The sequence below is a fragment of the Mytilus trossulus genome, chromosome 11 (genome assembly GCF_036588685.1).
Source record: "Mytilus trossulus isolate FHL-02 chromosome 11, PNRI_Mtr1.1.1.hap1, whole genome shotgun sequence".
NCBI classification, from domain to species: Eukaryota; Metazoa; Mollusca; class Bivalvia; order Mytilida; family Mytilidae; genus Mytilus; species Mytilus trossulus.
Window position 1 is genome coordinate 43,852,541 of NC_086383.1, and position 23,529 is coordinate 43,876,069.

General features: G+C 31.9%; 1 protein-coding gene across 1 annotated transcript; it reads right to left on the bottom strand.

Annotated features, from left to right (window-relative positions):
- Window positions 1–16,492: 16,492 nt before the first annotated feature.
- On the bottom strand, window positions 16,493–23,083 carry LOC134690390 (Golgi-associated plant pathogenesis-related protein 1-like). The gene is made up of 3 exons (XM_063550364.1): window positions 22,690–23,083; window positions 20,493–20,576; window positions 16,493–17,286 (listed from the first exon to the last, which is right to left on the bottom strand). The coding sequence occupies exons 1-3, from the start codon at window positions 23,078–23,080 to the stop codon at window positions 17,132–17,134; spliced, it is 630 nt and encodes a 209-aa protein (XP_063406434.1). The 5' UTR covers window positions 23,081–23,083; the 3' UTR covers window positions 16,493–17,131.
- Between the last annotated feature and the right edge of the window lie 446 nt (window positions 23,084–23,529).

A 23,529-nucleotide genomic window follows, 5' to 3' on the forward strand; every position in this document is an offset into this window, starting at 1 on the left:
ATATAATGGGTTTTAAAATATATATTTAAAAATTGAATTATTCTTTTTGTAACTTCATCGGGGTGTAAAAGCGTTGACCGAAGTACATTTTGTATGAAGCGCGGAAGCGCTTCATTCTAAAAATGAGCGCACGGTCAACGCTATTACAAAACTATGAAGTTACAAAAAAAAGTATTCAATACCTATAATTACATTTTTTGAGGTATGATCATGAAACACGAATTTTATCAATTTTTATTTAATTCACCTTTGCTTTTTTTGATTAATGCAATTGCTTTAGGAATAACACTTATGTACAGTTATCCAATCAGAATAACGTTTTATAATGAAACATACAACTTATGTAATTATAAGATATTGTATATGCAATTTGATTCAATAGTTTCTTACAATTCTTACTGGGAAGGTGCTAGTCTATGATTTAGTATTTAACTAATGACATTTTATTGTTAGTTTTAATGTACGGCATGATTTATATTTGCATTTAAGATTTATATTATACCAGTGGTGATAATATAATTAAATGCTGAATGTACACTTCTATTTATATCCCAATATAAAATGGATTAGACTCGTGTAGGAAAAGATTCAAACAGGTTTACTTTTGTTCCTAAATTAAATTAAAATTGTAAGACTCAGATCGTCGTCCGGACTCTATTTGACGTCCGTTCGTCAAATCGACGTCCAAATCTGACGTCACAATAAAATAGCATACCAAATTAACGACCAACTATTGCCTATCTAATCAGCGATCATTTTTGGCCTGCTTGGTAAAATCACTGAGACAGCAACCAAACGACAAACAGAATAAGGATCAACATGCAGTCTTCGACAATAGATAGATAGATAAAGGCAACAGTAGTACACCGCTGTTCGAAATTCATAAATAGATTGAGAAAAAAAAATCCGGGATTGTTGTTTTCTCAGCTTTGATAGCTCAATATCGTCCCTAGTTTGAAAAAGTTGTAAGAAGAAGAAGCAGAAGTATTTACAGTTTGTAGTTACCTCCAATTAGCAACAAAAAAACAAATCTGAAAGATTTAAAGTACCTTAAAAAAAAAACACACGCTCAAAGGTTTCCTTGCTTTGAACAGGCACAGTTAATGTTTGTCAGTTAACTCTTGTAACATATATACCAATGTTATTTATTATCTCAATACCTGGACAGACAAGAAATGCTTACAAAAACATACAATCCTGCTTTAAGAAACATGTACAGCTTTCTAAATCGACCTATATAGGTCGCATTTGTCAATGACGCTGACTCTTTTGGGAAAATATGATATCAATTGATATTTTGTTTTGTTAATGACGCTGACTCTTTTGTGGAAATATGATATCAATTGATATTTTGTTTTGTTAATGATGCTGACTCTTTGGGGAGATATTATATCAGTTGATATTTTATTTTGTTAATGACACTGACTCTTTGCTCTCACCCATATGCAATTTACTGACCCATATATATCGTAATAGGTCACTATCACACTATGTAACTAATGACATTGGTCGCATTAGTTAATGACGATAAATCTTTTGGGGAGATATTTAATTTTTTTACCTACTAGTCCCGTGATATGATCCATATTACTTATCATATAGACACAGCTTTGAAACTTTAACAGTGGTACATAATTTTAGTATAATTTAAACTCATAGAAAATCATGGCATATACACGTTGAAAAGGAAAATGACTCATAACCCTATGATTTGACCTTTGCAATGATTACTTGTACATATGAAATGTCAAATCCAGGATGTGATTGGTAACGCAGCTTTATAGTACAAGTGGCACCGTTTGGTCTGTAAAAGGAGTTCCTGTTGGACATTACATCTTCAATATTTACAGAAATAAAACATATATCATCAATGTTAAACAGTCTAGTAAAAATTTAACTAGTCAGCAGTTTATCAAATATTGTTTAATATATTATTCCCAGCGTGTAAAGACTATACTGACCTTTAGTTATACCTTGAACTTTATTTGATATATACTATGATAAATCATGTGTGAACATACAGTCAATAAATTGGTTAGCAACAATTACCAAGTTTTTACCAACAGTTTGGTTCTTATCATCCTCTGATAATTATCTATTTGAGACATTGGATGAGAAAGCACAAAAGGGGAATGAAATTTCAAACGAAAGAATACAATATTTGCAGTGTAATAAATTAGGAAGTAGAGTAAACATTATTTCCTTTACCCCATGGTAAAACGAAACAATCGTTTGAAGTAATCCAATTATCTTAATATAGGAGTTGAGGTTACTGTAATACTATATGTGTTCTCAAATTCAATTTTAATGAACCTTCCATGTAGCACAACTACTAAACCCAACTAAAACAACAGTTAATACCTTATCGTTTTGTCTAGAAGCAAAACATTCAAATATAATGTGTCAACAATGTAATATAATTCGCAAACTGTCTGTTAAATTTTGAAAAACACAGCAATACAAATTATACTGACCTCAAAAAGTACCTTGACCTATAATCATGATAATTGTTTATAATTATACAATAATTAATCAAGTATGAATATATGATCAATACATTGGTTAGCGAATAGCCAAAACTACCCAGGCTTCATAAACAGTTTGGTACTTACATGTATCAACCTCATTATTTTGTTTACGTTCTGACATGAAAGAACATATATTTACATAACAAAAAATACAAATAGAAACAAATTTGAAGAGAAAAGAGTAAACAGGAACTTATTATAGTGGAGCAGCGGAGAGGACAATTTCAGAAATTTAAATTACCTAAATACCTCATGGGATTTTAATAGCTCATTTGAAAGCTGAAATCGTGTAGTTTTTGAAGATATGTGTCGTGAATATCAAATCTGGTACAATTATACCGAAAATCAAGGTCAAAGTTCATCACTTAAAATATCCCATTTTCACCTAAAGAAACAATACCCTTAGATATTGTTTTAAATTGATAATCTATTCGATAAATTAAATGATTAGTTTTATGTAGAAATGCGTTAGTCCATAAAAAATCTTATTCAAATTTGCACATGACGTCAGAACAACGTTTTTTTTTTTAATTTTTGAAGGCAGTCCATGGTATACAAATTATAAAGCCTAATAAAAAAAGGAACAGAATAACCTTATTATTTGACCGCGACAAATAGCATGTCTTGTATACTTTATAATAAAAGTTTTCCAAAGAGTATCTGAAATGCATAGTTGATAAATCAAACAAAATGTGCAGTTATTTTAAATTTCCTTTCAGTTTTCAAGGATTCGACATGTCACTGGTTTTTCTTAAAATGAATTCCAACTATATCTCAATACAATATACCTTTTCATATGATATAGTTATTTTGGGTTAGCTATATTGTCAATGTGTATCAAGTTGTTCGGTACAATTACAAGACAAATCATGCATATTATTCTACCAATTACCACAACATATCTGGAGTCTGGTCGATTTGGATCTTTGCAAGTGTTTAAAGGTTCATTTTCATTTTGACGTCGCGACGGTTCGCCTATTTTTTTTGGTTTTGTAAAGGTTAAGCACTGCTTCAGCGAGGATACTTTTTCGTCATACACTAATAATTTGTCCTGTTTCCGTTCAAACCATTGTCTGGAACTAAATCCGAGTGTTCCATTGTAGAACTGAATTTTGGAATATAGCACGCGTGAAATATGTTTTACGGCCAATCGTTTCGGTATTAATGTCAATATTTTCCACACCTTCTTTGAATAAGGAACCACAGTTAGCTATACCAAATGGGACACAACAACCACCTTGTAATTTTACTGCGAGAGCAGCACATTTTCATGTCAAGAAGAAAAGTAAGAAAACTTTTTCAAACAGAGTGGCACTATTAATTACTTCTGACATTTCCAACGATACTTCGTCATTTGAAGGATAATAGTAAGATACTAGTACATAAACATTTTCCATTTTTTTCTTAATATTGAGACCGTTTCATCAAGAACATGCATATCGGTTTGTTCGTTTGTTTTGGTGGAGCTATGTGTACTTAAGTCGGCTTTTATTTCAAGTATTTCTAATTCTGCTTAGATGTTATTCGCTGCTTTAACAGTGTCTCCAATGGAAATATCGCTAGCAAATGCAATGCTAGATTTACCTAGTCCTTGTTGAGCAAAATATACACTGGCATCCCTGTATAGTGCTTGTCAAGTAAAGCGTAAGTTTGGAGGAATAACAGTATGTCTTTCTTACTTTATAAGGTTAAAAAGACTGGTACATTGTCAAAAGTGATGACAATACAGGAGACTTTTTGTCACAAATAAGGTCTCGGTCTATAATTTCTCTCCATTTCAAATGCCAAATCATAAACAGATATATCGCTGGATTTTGGTCTATATGCCAAATATGTTGTCAGACATGCTGCGTGATATATTGCATTATTCAGCAAATGCTCTTACTCTGTTCGATTAATCATTCAGCGTCGCTTGCTCTAACAGCAGCATCTTTAAGATTGACTAACCTTTAAGCAGATAAAATTGAATGTAGTATTTTCACCCTTTTATGAGACTTTTTTTGCAAATTACAATCTTTGAAGGTTTTTTATCCCTATTTTCAGGCATGAAACATTAAAATAAATCGGAAATTATATCTCAGTCTGGTGTTTCCTTTATTTTCAGCTGAAGAACATGATACTGAATTTAAATTCTGCTTACTTGTGTAGCTTTAAAAACATGACCTATACTACCTAAATACAAGTATTTCACTTGCTGTTTCATTGCAGAATTCGTGCATATAACTGAAAAAATCACAACGTCTCTTTGCTGCAGCATTTATCAGACTTTTTCTTCCGGATTCTATTGATGTTATCAAAATTTCTTCAACAACAGAATAGCAGATAATACATTTGTCAACATCAAAATCCACTCTTCATTTTGTTTTGCATCTGTCGGGACTAATTTTGACGAGACTGTTAAATTGTCTGTTTGATTAAAAAATAAAATCAAACACACCTGAAAACCAAACAAACCCTAAAATGATATTCACTTTCCCGGTTAAATTCAACAAAAACGAACAAACAACAATACCAAATAACACAAATTAATCACAAGGCTTCGGAAACTATAAAATTAAAAAGAAATATGCTTGAAAATGACTACAAATGACCTTCGCTTAATCTCTTAATGTGGGACTATAACTAGAAACCACAACAATGTTGGTAAATCTGTGACAAATAACTTGGTTTATATCTGGTTAATTAGTGTAAATGTGTATTCATGTGTTTTTTTTTTTTTTTTTTTTTTTTTTGTTGTCTAAATGTACTTTAATCATTCTAATCATTTTCTGTGCTTTATTTTGTAATTCATTTATTTGATTGTATAGCTCAAATTTTGGGCACCATGATTGGTTAATAAAAATTATCTTATCTTATCTTATTCGGACTTGTAATCTGGATAAAAAGCAGATATTTAGCCTAATATTTATCTTATTAGGAATTTACTTCAAAAGGTAAATCGGGTCGAATGAAGTATTATAAGACGGCTTTACTGTTGTGCTTTTAAAATACACATATACTGCACGTGCAAATAATGCTAGGTGAAAAACGATGATTTTTTAGTGTTATTTTCAACCATTTTCAGATGCATTGAGCTTAACATATATGACTATTAGTAAATGCCCTTATATTGTATGAAGTTCAGGAATAACTGTATTTACCAATTTCGTTCACATATTATTTTTTAGAACGGGTTTGTTATGAAATTTGTCTACCGAATCAGTAGTGGGGTAATCGATGCAAATTGGATAACGTTAGTTAAGGCTATTTTTAACGTCATTTGTACCACATTTGATATTTACGACAAACATTTTTCTAAAGCTGAATAATCGATAGACAATTTAAGACATTAACATTCCATGAGGTATTTAGGTAATTTAAAATCGTTAACTAAGCGACTTTTTCAACATACGCCGCTCCACTATTAAGACCCAAGGTGAAATCATTAGATATTGTTTAAAGGATCATTAGCTCAGTCATTTCAAAATAAAGTACAAATTCGGAATCTGAACTTTTCAAAAAAAAAGTTAAAGTAAATGCAAATTAATTTAAAAAAACAATAGCATATTGATTTGTTAATATTTTTTCAAAATATGCAATCTTACCAACACCTGAGAAAATTTTATTTTAAAATTGTGTGCCAGCTTGTGTCAGATTTTGTCCATCCTGTTACTTTTTGTAACTGATAGCAAAAGTGATAATAGAAAAGAAAATATCCAATGAAAAGTGTGGCTCAAATTTGTATAGCAGTGTTCATTTGAAATCACATTTACATTTATCATTTATGGAGATTACCCAAAAAAAATCTGAAGATAGTCGGTACAGTACTTTCAGGAAAATCATCACATTTCTTATTTTTCAAACACTCTTAAAAAAATATTGTAGAGACAATGGCATTGAAAATTTACTATTATGTCCCTTTTTAATTGTACTAACTGGAAACTTATTCAATAGATCAGTTATGTTGATTGTAAAAATTATTTTACGCATTTTTTGGGGTAACAGGAACGAACAAAGGCAGTAACAGGGAGGACAGAGTGGTAACAGTAGAGACAAAACATAATTAAGGTCACAAAAATCAATAACAAAAAACTGGATTTTGAATTTCATAGGGATACGAACGGGAGATATAAGTATCTAAACATTATACACGAACCATGTATACGTGCATCAACCCTGTCCGGGTCAAACAAACAAAACGAAACAAAAATAAATAAAAAAGTGGTATTGTTTTTTTTTGTTTTTTTTTCGCTAAGTATGATGTAAGATTTGGTTGCCGCAAGTCGTAAAACTCAGTACATAAGATGACATGCCTTTCTGTGAACTACCGCTTTTAAGACCAAGTTCAGCATGTTGGGTCTTATTTATTTATCATATTCTCTTCCTGAATATGCCTTTATGTGGCTACTGGAGGCTAACCCAGTGCGTGAACCGGTGACAAAATATTACCTCCCCTGTAAACAGTACGCTCTTATGACTAGAGGTAATCGGTAAAGATCAGCGGAAAATGTTGTACATTGTTTACGAGCTTGAAATGAGCTAACACAGACGAACTAATACGTGTCAACGTAATGTGAATATGATAATGCACCAGGTAAATTATTAATTGTTATGTTTATCACATCATCGTATTTTCATATGATAGGTAAATAAGTGAATTTTCGATTTTAAGTGTCGTCAGGGCTCAAACCTGTAATCTTGCCATCCTTTCATTATTTTTTTTTAATACTAACCTATAGTCGGAACATCTTGATTTTCTCCCAATTTGTAAAGTTAATTATGCTGCTTGACATATATTTTTTTTGGGGAAAAAAAATGATATGCAGTCAAATGTGGCAGTTTTTAATATTTGTTGCTATGTGAAATAAAGGGAAGTTAATTAAAGTAAAAGAAGGCGGGCTTTTTCAAATAGTAAACAATTTTATTCAGATGCATAGTATTTTGTCAAATGATAAAGAATATCGTAGAAACTTGCTAGAAATTCATCTAATTTATAAAAGATATACAACATGACATACTGAAATTTGAAAATGGGTAAAACCATCATACCTTGAACAAATTCAGTAAAAAAAGGGGGGGTGTAAATGCTACGAAATTTAGATTTTATTTATTTGTTGTCGATATCCAAAATATGATTTGACATGCAACTAACGACTTTTTCAATTTCATTGTAAAGTAAAATTGGCTTTGTTTTGGGGGTCTGTTAATTGTGGTCTGATATTTTCAGGTTCTCTTTGGATTGCCAAATAATATTATAATCATCTAATTGAATGTTCAAATTATTTTTGCAGCTATGGTCTGTATGGAAAGAAGACTGTCATAAAACCAACAGTTCCGGAAGGCCCTTTAAATAATTGCTTAACATCAATAGCGATGCCTTCAAGTGGTTGATTTAGCACAAGTTTAGCCAGGTTTTCCTTGTAATTGTGGCAGAAAAACCACTAGACAGTGTCATGCATTGAAAGGATATCAAACGGATATTTTATAGAATGATTCTCATACATATGACAATCATATGCATAGAAATGTGAGGCTAGTGTCTTTCATGCAGCAATTTTTAATTTCAAATATGAACTCCGAAAAGACAAGAGCATAGAAATGTATACCAATGAGTAACATTCTTTGTGAATAAAATCATTCCAAAACTTAAATGTGTCATAAGTGTTGCATTATTTATCAGTAGAGATAATCAGATTCCAGTAAGATTGTCCAACTGATGGTTTTTGTTTGTAATGTTTTGTAAATCTTAGTTGTTTTGACAAGCTGGGCTGTACAGGTTGCCCGGCTGCCCCTTTCAGTGTGAGACAATATTTTGTTTATGACAAACAAAATTAATGATTCAAGACTGGAGCGGACCACTTTTAGGCAGTTAGTGCGAATTCTTTAGGTTTCAACCTTTACATGCAATACGGGGGGAGGGGGAGATTTTTGTTACCGAGTCAAACATTTTTCCTAATAATAATACATTGAGATTTAATATATACTTTTCTATATGTAGTGTTTATATTAAAATATTGCCAAACAAAATTCATTAAATTTGGGATAATAATATTGTTTAAGAAAAACCTTTACCCCCTGATCATCATAAAAGTTCATTATCTTCTGTAACACACGTGCATGGTTAATTCGGATCACATATTTTCTATTCCGATATTATAAGAATTTGAAGGTTAATATCATTTACAATATCATTCAAAAATTTTCTGGGATTTTTTTTTACTATCAACGTTGAACCTCGAGGTAACATTGTAGTAAAAAAAAAATCCAATAAAAACGTTAACTGTAAATGATATGCACCTTTAAAATCTTATATTGTAGGACTCATGTTGTTCAAACATAATGTGTTGGTCAATTATGTTATGCTGATGTTGATAAACTTCACATTACATGTAGGTAATCGTATATTGATTACATTATATCAAGTTGTCCCAACGATATACTTGTCGGTGTGCTCGATCATACGAATTTACCGACATTCATGTAGACAAAATGACACAACTTTGAAAAATTCTTGTGACGAAACTACATTTCGGAACACGTTAAAAATTGGATGCCCAGAGAGCTACATTATTGAGGTTTGATATATATTTTTTTCAAAAAAAAAGAAAAATATTCAGTCAAATGTGGCAGTTTTTTACACACCCCTATGTTGAACAATATGTTGTTCAATTAACAGCATGTTTGGCAATTAAAAAATCATATAGTAACACATTTAGCTTTAACATATACTTTATTTATAGTGGTTGTATAAAATTTATATAATGGTTTTGTGTTTTAAGAGATATTCATCCCTATGCATATCGGGTTTTATGCGTAAATTGTCTCTCCTGTTTTTAGACCTTTTCTATCTCTTTCATAAGAAGAGTGACTTTTCTATTGTTCTGGTGTCACTGGAAATCCCACTGAACCAATCACCAGAACAACCACCCATCGTACCGTCTGAGAGAAGGTTGAAGATGTAGGCGTAAAAAGCAAAACTAACTTCATATGTTATAAACAGGAGGACATATTAAAGAACACAACAATACAACTGAACGAAAATTCAAATTATGTTTATCTTATTGCCAATGATTCTGATATACATGTAGCTAGTATCTGACACATTTTAACACTGTAGGATTGTCATTCTTGGATTTTGTGATCATCTCCATAAGTTCACGAAGAGGCTCTGATTTTATTTGGATTCGGAATGATAGCCAATATTCTGGAAGTTGTAGCAGCGTCTCTCAATTATTTTTGGCAAAGAAAAGCACGCAGGCGTCCAAAAAAAAAGGGGGGTATGTCATAATAAAAATTATAAGAATGAATGATACACACAGATTTGCCGCTAGTGTGCGTATTTATATTTGGAATGGCAAATATATCAATGACCTGCAACTTTAAGAAGGCAATAAATCAATGGGTAGAAATCTTTGTATCAATTAATGGGTCGACCCATACGTACATAATGTGCACCGTTCTAACATCTGTATCTTCTTATATCATCTCATTTAAGTATGATAGTGGTAGCTGTGAAATAAAAATGTGACGGAGAAGGGATTTTCACATTGTTATTTTATGAATAGGGCAGGGGGGTTCAAAACCACAACCGGAGGTATAATATACCCACATTTATATGTTGTGCAACCCTCCCCCCTTTTTTTTGGAATAAAAGACATTCTTTTGTTTTAAATAAGTGTAGCTGTCGTCTTGCAAGGTCTGTACCTCTATTTGCCTGTAACGAGAAAGTATCATGTCTCTAAGAAACCAGTACAAAAGTTGGCAAAATATGATGATAGTTTAACAACCCAAGAAAAAAAAATAACTCATCAAGGAACAAAATGAACCAAATTAGGTTCAGGTACTAAAGAAAACATTTAAGTACAAATCGCAAAGGGTAAAGTATTCAAAGAGTATTAAAAGAAACAATGCGTATTCTATATGACACGCTTGAATAATAGCTGTACAGTAATATCGGCAACTGAATTCTAAAAAATAGTGGCACAATTAATAATTTTGTCCATCCTGTTACCAGTCAAGGTAGCACTTGACTTGTTCTAGAAATACCTCAATGCAAATGTACATTTTATGAATTAATATACCGTACGGTAATAAATATGTGTAACAATTTATTTGCGATAATGTTAGAGGCATTTTGAGTTATCTTACCAAGCATGTCTATCCTGTTACCATTTTTGTCCCTCCTGTTACGACTGTCTTTGTAACAGGAAGGACAGTAACAGGATGGAAAAATTAGTACATAACTTAAATTGGTTTTAAAATAGTCGCACCCTAATAACTGATGTAGTGTTTTTATACTTCCGGCCCATGCCTAAGTTACGGTAACAAGCGTTTCATTAGTCTTATGCAATTAAAAATTATCTATCAACTGGTAACATTAATTTAGACATTATAAAAAGGTACGCATACATCAATACCTACCGATCTTTGAATTCTGATGACCAAAATCTTTCCACATAAATTTTATTACCATGTCGTTACGTCCTGTATTCACGCCTACGACGTCACCATAAAAAACCGCCGTTATTTGAGAGAGAAACTAGTTTTATTTCGTAAATAAATAAATAGTAACAGGAAGGACAAATATTGATGAACAGACATCCCAGTGACTGTGGAATAAAATTGGTCATGATTCGAAACATGGAAAGTTATTTATTTTCAATTATGATGTTACTAAATGGAGAAAAATCGTTATGTTTACCTTTAAAGACAGTTTTATGTACAGATAATTTGAATGCAAATGTTATTTATCAAAAATGAACGCATGGACATTGGTGAATTTTCATACTTAAACGAATATAAAAAAAATATGAAACTTTTTGCACACTAATATTTGCACGTACTATCTTGCACAATATGTAAACTCTTATGTTAAATTAAAAAAATATGTCAAACTTACAAATAAAACAGACAATAGGCAATAACCGAAAAATGTACATTTTTTTTTAAATGACTGATCTACGAGATATGAAATAAAATGATTTTGTTTTCTTCAATCATTATTAAAAGAATATATTGGAATTACTAGAACGAGTACAAAAAGATTGTTATGTCCTTCGACAATATTAAGAATGGAATCGAGAATTGAAATGGCGAATGCATTAAAAAGACAACAACCCGGCCAAAGGGTTGAAACAGCCGAAGGCCACCAAGTATAAAAAGCTTCATCGTGTTTATGCAGCAAATGAAATTTGACGTCATAAAAGAGTAATTTTAACAAACGATTCGAAATGAAATTTTCAACCAAAACTGCATTACAAAAAGTCAAAATAACAAAATAGCAATGCGTAAATATCAAGTCTTTGAATCCTAAGGAGTTAAGGACGAAGGCTTGAAAATATTCCTACTGAAAAAGATTTTATTTTTTAACTTGTATTTGATATACCAAGCTTGGCAAAGTGAAGATGATTGATCAAACGGTATACACAATTTGTATTATTCTCTCTATCGTATGTCTTTCTTACCAGTTTTCTGTATAAAGAATATGCCTTGTTTTCCTGTGAAATTGTATTTGTAGAGACGTTAAGCACGTTATTGCGTCAATGCCGTGAAATGCGACAGAGCAATTTGATAAATAGCTCTTCTATGAAAACTAACTAGTTCAGCTTTATGAAATTTATATCCGTAGATTAGGCAGGTATTACTGTTTCCATAAATATTAAAAATATTCTTTAACTTTTCATAATTTTTTCAAATAATGATACAAATATTACCAAAACGTCAAAAAATATGCGTGTCAGACGTAACAAATTATTCGCAAAATAATATTTGCGGGAATTTTTGTGGTCTAATAAAAAGTTTAAAATCCGCGAAAATTCGCATGACTGATAAAAGTCTTATATAATTTATGACGCCATTGCTGTTTTTTGTGTTGATCGAACGGTAACATTTTATTTTTTCAAAAATGAATAATCCTGGCCATGGTCAGGTTTTTGAAAATGTTAAGTTATCAAAATTTATCGCTTTTTAAAATATCAGATGATATAAAATTTTGTTTTTATAAATGATTCCTACAAATGTGCTTAGATAGACCATTTCAAATCCGGAATTTTACAGCACTCGCACCACAAATAAAAACGCATTGGCCTCGGGAAAATGTCTTGCAAGATTGTCCAATGTCGAATTTCGCCGCTTTTTACAAAAACACTGTCAGTTTCAACGTCATTTTATTAAATATTCAATTTGTAGCATATAAAACAGTGCTTTTTCGTAATTGTGCTTTCACCCCACAATACAATAACATACTTTTTGATAAGCTGGTAAGTCGAAATGACTTTGTTTTTTAACAAATCAAATGTCTTGCAAGTTTGTCCACTGAGCAATTTTCTTACGTTTTGAACGTTTTCGATTCGGGACGCTATACATATATGTATTTTCAAATTATTTCTAAAAGTTTGTTCTTTGTATTGGTGTTAAAAAATTACATCATGTATAAGCGACATTTGTTGTATTTTATTGACCTGTCATCAAATGTATGAGAAGCCGGACATCAGGCGACCTTAAGTTAAAATAGTTGCAATAACTGTCGATTAGCATCGGAGTCGAACAAATCTCGCCACGAGCGTATCTTAAAATTACCATGCTTTTTATCACTTTATATGAATTAACTCATTAGGCCAATCATCCTCCTAGGCCATCGAATTTGAAAGCAGTTCGTATTATCATATGATATGTGAACGATATTTCATTGTTTTTAAATAACAAGTACGGTTCGATTTTATGTTTTAAGATCAGAGGACAAAACAAAATAACCAAATTACAAATTTCGAAAATAGATAGAATCATAGAAACCACGATAAGAACTGCAATATATAAAAGTAGTTATAATCAAATAGAAAATGAATAATTATCTAAAATGAAAAAAAAAACATATGGTAATTTGTCAATAAATAGGTAAAATATTAATTACAGAACAAAAGAATTTCATATTCGAGACAGAGAGAAGTAAATATTGTAAAGAGATAAAGAAACTAAAAAGAAAAGAGCAAAAAAATAAAAGTTACAATAAATATAAAGAAAAATACAACACAAGCCGAATCAGAAGTCCGAAAAGTTCATTTGCCTGCGTATCTACCAGTAGCAAATATTTCGTACATATTCAAGACTTTGAAGTATCCATATCGATCAAAAATTCTTACAATCAAAACGAACTTGCAAAGTATACTCGATTACCGACGTAAAACGTCAAATTTTGACGTTACCAATTGGGACGCAATATCGTGCGTAACGTCAGAGCACACATGAACATATATTTTACACACTTTATTTACAAGTGAACCATATACTGTAGGTTTCATAGGAATGCTACACGCATCTTAATGGAGATTATTTCTGATTCTATTTATCTTCGTCAGAAAACATTTTAGAATTGAATATTTCTTTTTGTAAATTCATTGGGGTGTAAATAGTTATCAACGGTACCAGGATTATAATTTAATACGCCAGACGCGCGTTTCGTCTACATAAGACTCATCAGTGACGCTCAGATCAAAACAGTTAAAAAGCCAAACAAATACAAAAGCGTTGACTGAAGTACGTGTTGTATGAAGCGCAGAAGCGCTTCATTTTTACAAATTTACGCACTATCAACACTTTTATAAACCTATGAAATTACTAAATGAAGCATTCAATACTAATACATGTAATTACATTTTTTTTTCGCTATGATCATGAAAACACGATCACTATCAAGGTTTTCTGTATATGCCTGTGCGCTTTATTGTGGAAAGATGTGTCATCAATATTTGTTTTCGTTTCATTTCTGAAACAATTGTGTTTGTCCACTGCCTGGAATATCAAATATCGTGCGTACATAGGTCCGTGAGAATGTTTACTTAATATGTGTTTACGTCAAAGTAAAAAAATAAGTACTGTACGTATAATTATACTGCTCTAGTCTAGTCAAAAAATAATGTCCATTTGCTCACTGTTTAATACTAAAAATCAATCAGTTTTGAAAAAACTATGTTTTTTTTATTAAGTGTATAAATAGAAAAAGTTACATGTAGTCCCTCTGTGTACATGTTATCGCATAAGCATCTTACTGATATATTTTTTTTCTTTCTATTGCGTTCAACCTTAAATTTCATTACACATGTTTTAAGTAACATCATGCCATCATAATTTTGAAATTCCTTTAACTGTATGTGTTAACCTCAACTATTGTATATAGATATAGGAAGATGTGGTATGAATGCCAATGAAACAACACTCCATCCAAGTAACAATTTATAAAAGTAGACCTTTATAATAGGTCAGGGTACGGCCTTCAAATCTGCATTTATATTGTTTGTTTTTCTGTAAACTTGTATTAAGTTTTTTTGAGAATAAAGTATTTATTCTATCTAATATCTTGAGTTCGTCCGTACAAAACCAGCTAGGATAACTTGTTCTTCTCACTACGTAATTTAATTGATAAGGTAGAAGTGTCTGTATTGCTTTGATATGTACATAAAATTGTGAATGGAAATGGGGAATGTTTAAAGAGACAACGACCCGACCATAGAAAAACAACAGCAGATTGAAGGTCACCAACAGGTCCTCAAAGTAGCGAGAAATTCCCCCACCCGGAGGCGTCCTTCAGCTGGTCCCTAAACAAATGTATACTAGTTCAGTGATAATGAACGCCATACTAAACTCCAAAGTGTACACAAGAAACTAAAATTTAAATAATACAAGACTAACAAAGGCCAGAGGCTCCTGACTTGGGACATGCGCAAAAAAGCGGCGGGGTTAAACATGTTTATGAGATCTCAGCCTTCTACTATAACTCTAGCCAATGTAGAAAAGTAAACGCATACCAATACGCAGATTAAAATTCAGTTCAAGAGAAGTCCAAGTCTGATGTCAGAAGATGCAACCAAAGAAAATACAAAAAGTTACAAAAATACATAAATAACAACAGACTACTAGCAGTTAACTGACATGCTATTTACTGTCACGCTATGGCTGAATGAAGTCGTCAACTGTATGAATATGCTATTTACTGTCACGCTATGGCTGAATAAAGTCGTCAACTGTATGAATATGCTATTTACTGTCACGCTATGGCTGAATAAAGTCGTCAACTGTTTGAGTATGCTGTTTACTGTCACGCTATGGCTGCATAAAGTCGTCAACTGTATGAGTATGATATTTAATGTCACGCTATGGCTAAATAAAGTCGTCAACTGTATGAGTATGCTATTTACTGTCACGCTATGGCTGAAAAAAGTCGTCAACAGTATGAGTATGCTATTTACTGTCACGCTATGGCTGAAAAAAGTCGTCAACTGTATGAGTATGCTATTTACTGTCACGCTATGGCTGAAAAACGACGTCAACTGTATGAGAATGCTATTTACTGTCACGCTATGGCTGAATAAAGTCGTCAACTGTATGAGTATGCTTTTTACTGTCACGCTATGGCTGAATAAAGTCGTATACTGTATGAGTATGCTATTTACTGTCACGCTATGGCTGAATAAAGTCGTCAACTGTATGAGTATGCTATTTACTGTCACGCTATGGCTGAATAAAGTCGTCAACTGTATGAGTATGCTATTTACTGTCACGCTATGGCTGAAAAAAAGTCGTCAACTGTATGAATATGCTATTTACTGTGACGCTATGGCTGAAAAAAAGTCGTCAACTGCATGAATATGCTATTTACTGTCACGCTATGGCTGAATTAAGTCGTCAAGTGTATGAGTATGCTATTTACTGTCACGCTATGGCTGAATAAAGTCGTCAGCTGTACAATGTATGAGTATGTTATTTACTGTCACACTATAGCTGAATAAAATCGTCAACTGTATGAGTATGCGATTTTGTCACATGCATGGTTGATAAATTAATTTTATTTTTGATAACACCAACAACCAGCACAAGAGTCTTTCAAAAAATAGAAATTCAGTAAACAAAAAAACAGCGACAACACAGTGGTCCTTTCTTTCTGCATATAAAGAACACGGTTATCTGGACGATGTTAAAACGAAACAATGATTTTCGGCAACATTATATATTATTTTAATAAATAAATCAACAAAATAATATAACTTAGAATGTAACAATTGTATAGATAACATTTGAAATCACAGAAATGAATCAACGCAAGAAAAAAAGATATTAAATGCAATAAGCTATATGTCTAAATTGAGCTTACACATTTTGACTGACAGATTCTACAAACTAATTAATAATGTAAGAATTATGCAAAATTGTAGCCCTAAAACTGTTAACTCGCACTTAAACGAGTCGAAGATTGAATTTGCATACTGAAGGTGAGTGATAAAATAATAAAGATAATTAAAAAGACTTCTATACATAATAATAAAAAATAAAATATATATTTGTAAGAGTAAGATAAAAAAAAAAAAGTATCACAGAAATTGAGTAAAGTTTCAAAAAATTAAATATAAATATGTTAAATAAATATGTCTGATTATGATCTTGATTAATCAACAAGCTCTGTAATAATGTACCATACGTACGAATAATGTATTCACACATTCATACTTCTAAAGCGTCTGATGGACATGTGTATGAATGTTCCAAATGTCAACTTTCTGATGTTATTATAAAATGATCGAGAGTTCAAAAGAGTGTACTGCCATTTTTGAAATCTATATTTGAATAGTGGGTCTTTACAATGCCTTGGGAACATTGTCCGCAAAATCTCCCATCATGTTTCCGGCTGGACGATAATTGCACACAACTACACATTTGCCTTTCGCTGTTGCTATGCCAACTCCTATTTGTTTTGCTTCTTTCCATACTAATTGTGTAAAATGCCCATATTCTGAAATATTTTAAAAATCACATTTGACAATAAAGAAATAGTGTATAGATAACAAGTTATACGTAAGCTTTTATTGGATATCCCAGGAATTTTTCTAAACACTGTTTTTGAAATATATTGTGTTATTATTTCAAAAGTATATACGAGCGCTGTTTGTCTTGTGAATTTTTGTATATGTGCTTGAATTTACCTTACTAAAACTTAACTACTTTACTGCCCAAATGTATTATAAGAAAAAAAAGGAGTTCCGTTCTAACAGTATTGTTGCTTTCAAAGATATTAAAAACTAACTAAATCTTCATAAATATTATAAAGTCTGGAATAATGTTCGGAAGTCACGTCACCTATATGCAAAAATGTCGTTGTGTGGGTCTTATAATTAATGACGCATTTTAAAGTTTTCGAATTTTTTGGAAGATGAAGATGAAGTAAGGAAGCTCAATATCAAATATTTAACTGAGGCATCAAAAATATATAGGAATTAAACTACGTACATTAAGATTAACTCTATGTTCAGTTCGACTTTTCGGATTCTAAAGGACTATGGGTAATTTCAATGTCGTACACCATATTGGGTACAACGTCACGTTATTGCTTGAATTTCAATCGTTTGGGACGTTGTAAGCCAATCACGGCATTTTAGTGTACGCTTTTGAAAAATGTTACCCGGAATGCATATATATATAGCCATTTCAATTGCTATCGAAAGTGGATAAAGAAAAAAACTCTCGACAAGTGAAAACATTTATCTTTAGGTCGATAAGACATTCAAGTCTCACATGTTGAAGGCCGTATTTTGACCTATGACTGTTTTTTTTTTTATAGATTGCGACTTAGATGGACTTGAGGGAGGGTTGAGATCTCACACACATGTTTAACCCCGCCGCATTTTTGCGCCTGTCGTAAGTCAGGAGCCTCTGGCCTTTGCTAGTCTTGTATTATTTTAATTTTAGTTTCTTGTGTACAATTTGGAAATTAGTATGGCGTTCATTATCACTGAACTAGTATATATTTGTTTAGGGGCCAGCTGAAGGACGCCTCCGGGTGCGGGAATTTCTCGCTACATAGACGACCTTTTGGTGACCTTCTGCTGTTGTTTTTTTTATTTGGTCGGGTTGTTGTCTCTTTGACACAATCCCCATTTCCATTCTCAATTTTATTGTCTCATTTGCACTCACACCAAATCCTCGTGTTACTAAGTAATAAACTTGCTGTATTAACTAGTATACTGGTATCAATTAAAATCGATATAATATGTTTTATACTCTGAGGGAAATGACTGTACGTCAAACAAATGCCCATATCGATATTTTATAGAAGAAAAAAAATGGTATGTTGCTGCCTATTTTAAGTTTACCAAGTATCTCCTGAAATTTGTATGCGTTTTGGTTACCTTCAAATTCGAAGCATATTATATTTTAACTGGTACTTTGTCGGGATTTTAAAGTTTTTTAAATATAGGTTTTTCATCGTTTTGATGTTTGAATGCTTTTTGTCTTATCATTTCAATTGTTGGGTTGTTGTCTCGTTTTCACATATCAAACATCTACTTTTGTTCATATGCATTTTGTTTTATTTTAACTTTGAAGCATATTATATTATACCACGAACTTTTTCAAGACTTTGCATAGCATTGCGGATTGATTACGTTTTGTTTTATTGTTGAAATACTTTTGTTGTTCGTTTGCTGTCTCATGAGCGTTTACGCATGATCTCCTTTTAATCACATGCTTTTGTTTTCCTTCGAGTTGAAACTTAATGATATAATACCAGGAAAAATTCGTACAGTTTATTCGTTGTATAACTATTCATAGTTTTGAGAGTTGACTGCTTTTTATGTTTTAAGTTCTTTTGTCGTTTATAAAAGACACACATGTGGATTTGTGCGGAACAATGAAGGTCATCGTTGTTAGTCATTACACGCATATTAACTACACATATAAATGTTTTCCTTTAACACCATACAGAAATAAAACATTTAGATATAATACGGAGATGTGGAAGGTATTTAAAATAAGACCACTATCCGTTAAATACTAACCGATGCAGATGCTAGTAACAATTGGTTTCCGTAAGGGCTTCAACAATACGCTAACCCCATACCGCGAAGCAAAATAAAAATACTATTTTTTATGGGATTAAAAGTTTAAAATCAACCAGATTATTTGTCAGTAAGTTGGTTCCCTCCATAAAATATTCAATTAGCCTGTGGAATATACAGTTATTAAAACTTGTTATACAACGGCCAGGTACCAGTCTTACACGTCAGTGGCTCTTTTCTAGATACCCCAATCGGCAATCCTCGGGTGAATCCGCTACTCTCTTAGATGTCAGACCACCAATTACTCCCTCCAATTTAGAAAAAGTAGCCCTACTCTGACACAAAATAGTGCTTTTGATGTCCTTGTTTACTTAAACTAACCCACAAATTTGCAGAGATGAAACTTTTGGTGAAAGAGAAATATATCTAGATCATTTTGAGCCAAAATGTACTTGTCTATGAGTTTGCATTAAAAATTGAGGATTAATGCGCTCCATAGTATACTAATTTTAGATTTCCAGAAAACCAGTTTTTTTTTTTGGAGTACCTCTATTTGGAGGTCAGATATTTTGTTAGAAGGCTTTAAAGGTGAAAATTGGCATGTAGAAAGCTAATACATGTACAATTAAGGATATACCTGGTTTCTATGAAGTTAAACTTAAGGTAAAATATTTAGAAAGCTGTGAAAATTGCAAAATTTGGTTGAACAGATAGGGATTTTTAATTGGTGGTCTGACACCTCTTAGGTAAAGTTACGGAATCAGTCGAAGTGTGAGGAATGGGTGAGGCCTAAGTGTACATGAAGATAATGCAATATTTTTGAACAGATAACGGTAGTTGATTTAACTTATGATAGTTTATTCTCATCAAACCATGCAAATACAAAGGTTACAGAGAAGTTAAACAAAATATACATAAAAATAAAACGCTTGAAAATGCATAAAACTCAAAATTTCGGATTATAGATAATTACTGTTGTTATCATGAACCTGTGATTTGTTGGGTCAATGCTTCCCAGAATGTTTCAGTACTTCTTTCATTAATCTGCTAAATTTATGGTCCTTTCACAATGCTAACTTTGATCGTGTTTAATTAATTGATTGACTGAATATCTGATGTAAACTATACCGACTTTACTTAAGACTTCAAAATAAAATTTACTTACTCATAAACTGGTCCATATCCGGATTCGATCCGTAATAGTGATAATCTTTAATTTCATCATACCACATTTTTACATATTCACGTGCTAAAAATAAATGATGTCATATATATAATTAGATAAACACAGAACTACACAAAGCATCTTTAATTTAGAGATATACATATACACATGTATAAAAAAAATCATCTTTGCACAACAGTGTTGCTTTCGAAAGTTCAAGCAAAACTAAAAGGGGGTTGACTCTGTGAAAAAATTATGAATAAAAAGTTGATAAGTTTCATATACATGTACATGTATTAATCAAGAATATCTGTATCCAAAGGAAAAACAAGACCCACTCGCACTATCATATTTCCATGTTCAGAGAACGTTTATATTTGGTTCAAAACTCTAATTTGTTATATGCACTATTAACTTCTTCACTTTATGATGCGATGAAAATTAATTGTGTACAAAGTTTAAAATTGATCCATTTACCAAACTTAAACTTATATACTAAACCATTCAAAAATTCAACCTTAACTGTAACTGTACGAAACGAACGGACAAATAAAGTATATACATGTAGTTGTCTCATTTGTAATCATACCATATCTTACTTTTTATCATCTTCGCTAACCCTTGGCTAGCGAAGATGATAAAAAGTATACATACTTGTAAGTGCATATTTTTTTAATTGTTTGCAAACAATCGATTTAACTGACAGAAGCAAAAGAAAAGCTATCAAAAATACTACAATACTTCTATTTGATATATATATGGAAAGTCGACCTTCCCAAGGATAGAAACAAGAGTCTCTGCAGGCCCGTAAATACGCCAACAAATACGTGAATAATGCAAAAGATCTAATACTAGACTAAGTAGAGCATTTGCATTTTTCACGTATCTTGTTACGTGCACGGATTGACGTGCAAGCATCTGGTAGATGTGTATAAAATACACGGATTTAGCCTGGACCTCAATTGAAAGTAACTTACAATTGAATGCATTACAAAAAATGTTCATCGGGACCAACTTGACTTAATTTATCCTTTCATCATATACGTTTTATGCAATACGTTGATACGAATACGCCAGCAACTACGAGAATAATGCAAATGCTCTAATGGGATGTAAATACGAGAAAGCGTAAGGATAAATTTTGATACGTTTAAATCGGATACGAAAATGCAATGTTATGATACTTAGGGGACGACCATTTGATATTCTGGGGGGGGGGGGTTGGAGGATTTTGAAAATAAATAACTCAGCCTTGATAATCACAAAAATAAATGGTTTGTTCTGTGGTAGTTTGAAAATAAATAACCTGACTTGCAATCTATTGAAAACAAATAACTTAGCAGGTCTATAGCTTCTTGGGCCTTCAGCGGTTCCAAAACCCTTCAAAAGCGCGGCAACATTTGTTTCACACTACTTTTCAAAGAGGCTAGGTAAACTAAATTAACTTTAATACTATACATGTATGCAATACATGTTTATTGCTTGGGAATATATATAAATGATTCATTTCGTGAAGAAAATTATAAAATACTTAATTATAAAATCTAATTATACCAATTGTCTTTTATAATATAATTATTACTATGTATTTGTGTTTCGTTTGTCCTGTATAGCTAAGTATTATCTTAAAATGTTGTATTTTATATTGTCCTCTTGTACACAAGTATGTGTCTGAGGTTATGTGCCATGTGTATCGAATGTCATCGTTTTGGACTTTTGCGTAACTGACCATCATAATGGCTGTTCTAGGAAAAGTGTCATGGAGATCATCTGTATTCATTTTAAACACACGTAACTGACTATATGGGCTTTGCTCATTGTTGAAGGCTGTACGGTGACCTATAATTGTTCATGTTTGTGTCATTTTGGTCTTTTGTGGGTAGTTGTCTCATTGGCAATCATACCACATCTTCTTTTTATATGATTATACTAGAAAACTGTGGTATGTATTTTGGTAGTCCTTATTTTTTGGATCTATCTAATTAACCGAGAGGAGGTTCAAGGAAAAGTCTCTTGTATATATAGAAGCTTTCCTTATACCAGAAATCGATCGCGAGCAACGGACAAAGTCTTTCATTGTCTACTAAAATGTGGCTTGTGCACTAATTTATTTCTCATGCGTTTACGTTATATCCAGAACTAAAGAATATCTTGTTAGTATTTAAGTTATAACATGTATAAGGTTCAATAATTTTACCTTTTTTGTTTGAAATTCCACTACCGCCCATCATTGCTAAGTTTTCTCCAATACTTTCTCCCTTTAAGTCACATTTACTATGATCAAACTTTCCAGTGTTTGCTAAATGTTCCGCCCATTTTTGAGAATAATCTGTTAAGTCTTGAGCATGCGTGATATGTGGACTTCCGTGCATGTCTCTAAATTCATTATGTGCTTTCACAGCATCATCAATGAAAGAAGACTCTGTTTCATTGCTGTCTTCCTGTTTTGTGCTCTTTGCTTCCGTTTGTGTGACTGGTGCAGCTTTGGGTTGACTTTCGGCATTTCTTGGACTTGCAGTTGTTGTTGTTTGTTGTGTTTCAGTTTCGGTTTTTGGCGCATCAGCAGCTGAAGAAGAACCACAACCCATTTCTAGATTGCGATGTAAATGTTTTTAGTGTCAACAATTATTTTGTTATTTTTTATATATATTATTTTACTTCAATTGTTTGAAAAAAGGCAGAAAATGTCTCATAAACCGAATAGAGACCAACACATCATGACACAAAAATCAAAACGACAAAATAACTAACAATATATATTTTTTTTAAATTCAAACACATATAATAGACAAGACCCAATTAAACCTTCAAGTTGGATAAAATAAGGAGTTCCTCAATGCATCAATGCAATGCTATGTAGATTCTACTTAACATTTGATACCTGCTTTACATGTATACTTGCTAAATTTTTCATATCTGTGAATAGCATTCTCGTTTTTTTTACGATAAATGAAAGCAATCAAGTTTTTAAAGAACCTATTATTTTCATAGGGTTACGTTTATGACTATCTGTTTATTTGTTCATCCTATCGGTTCG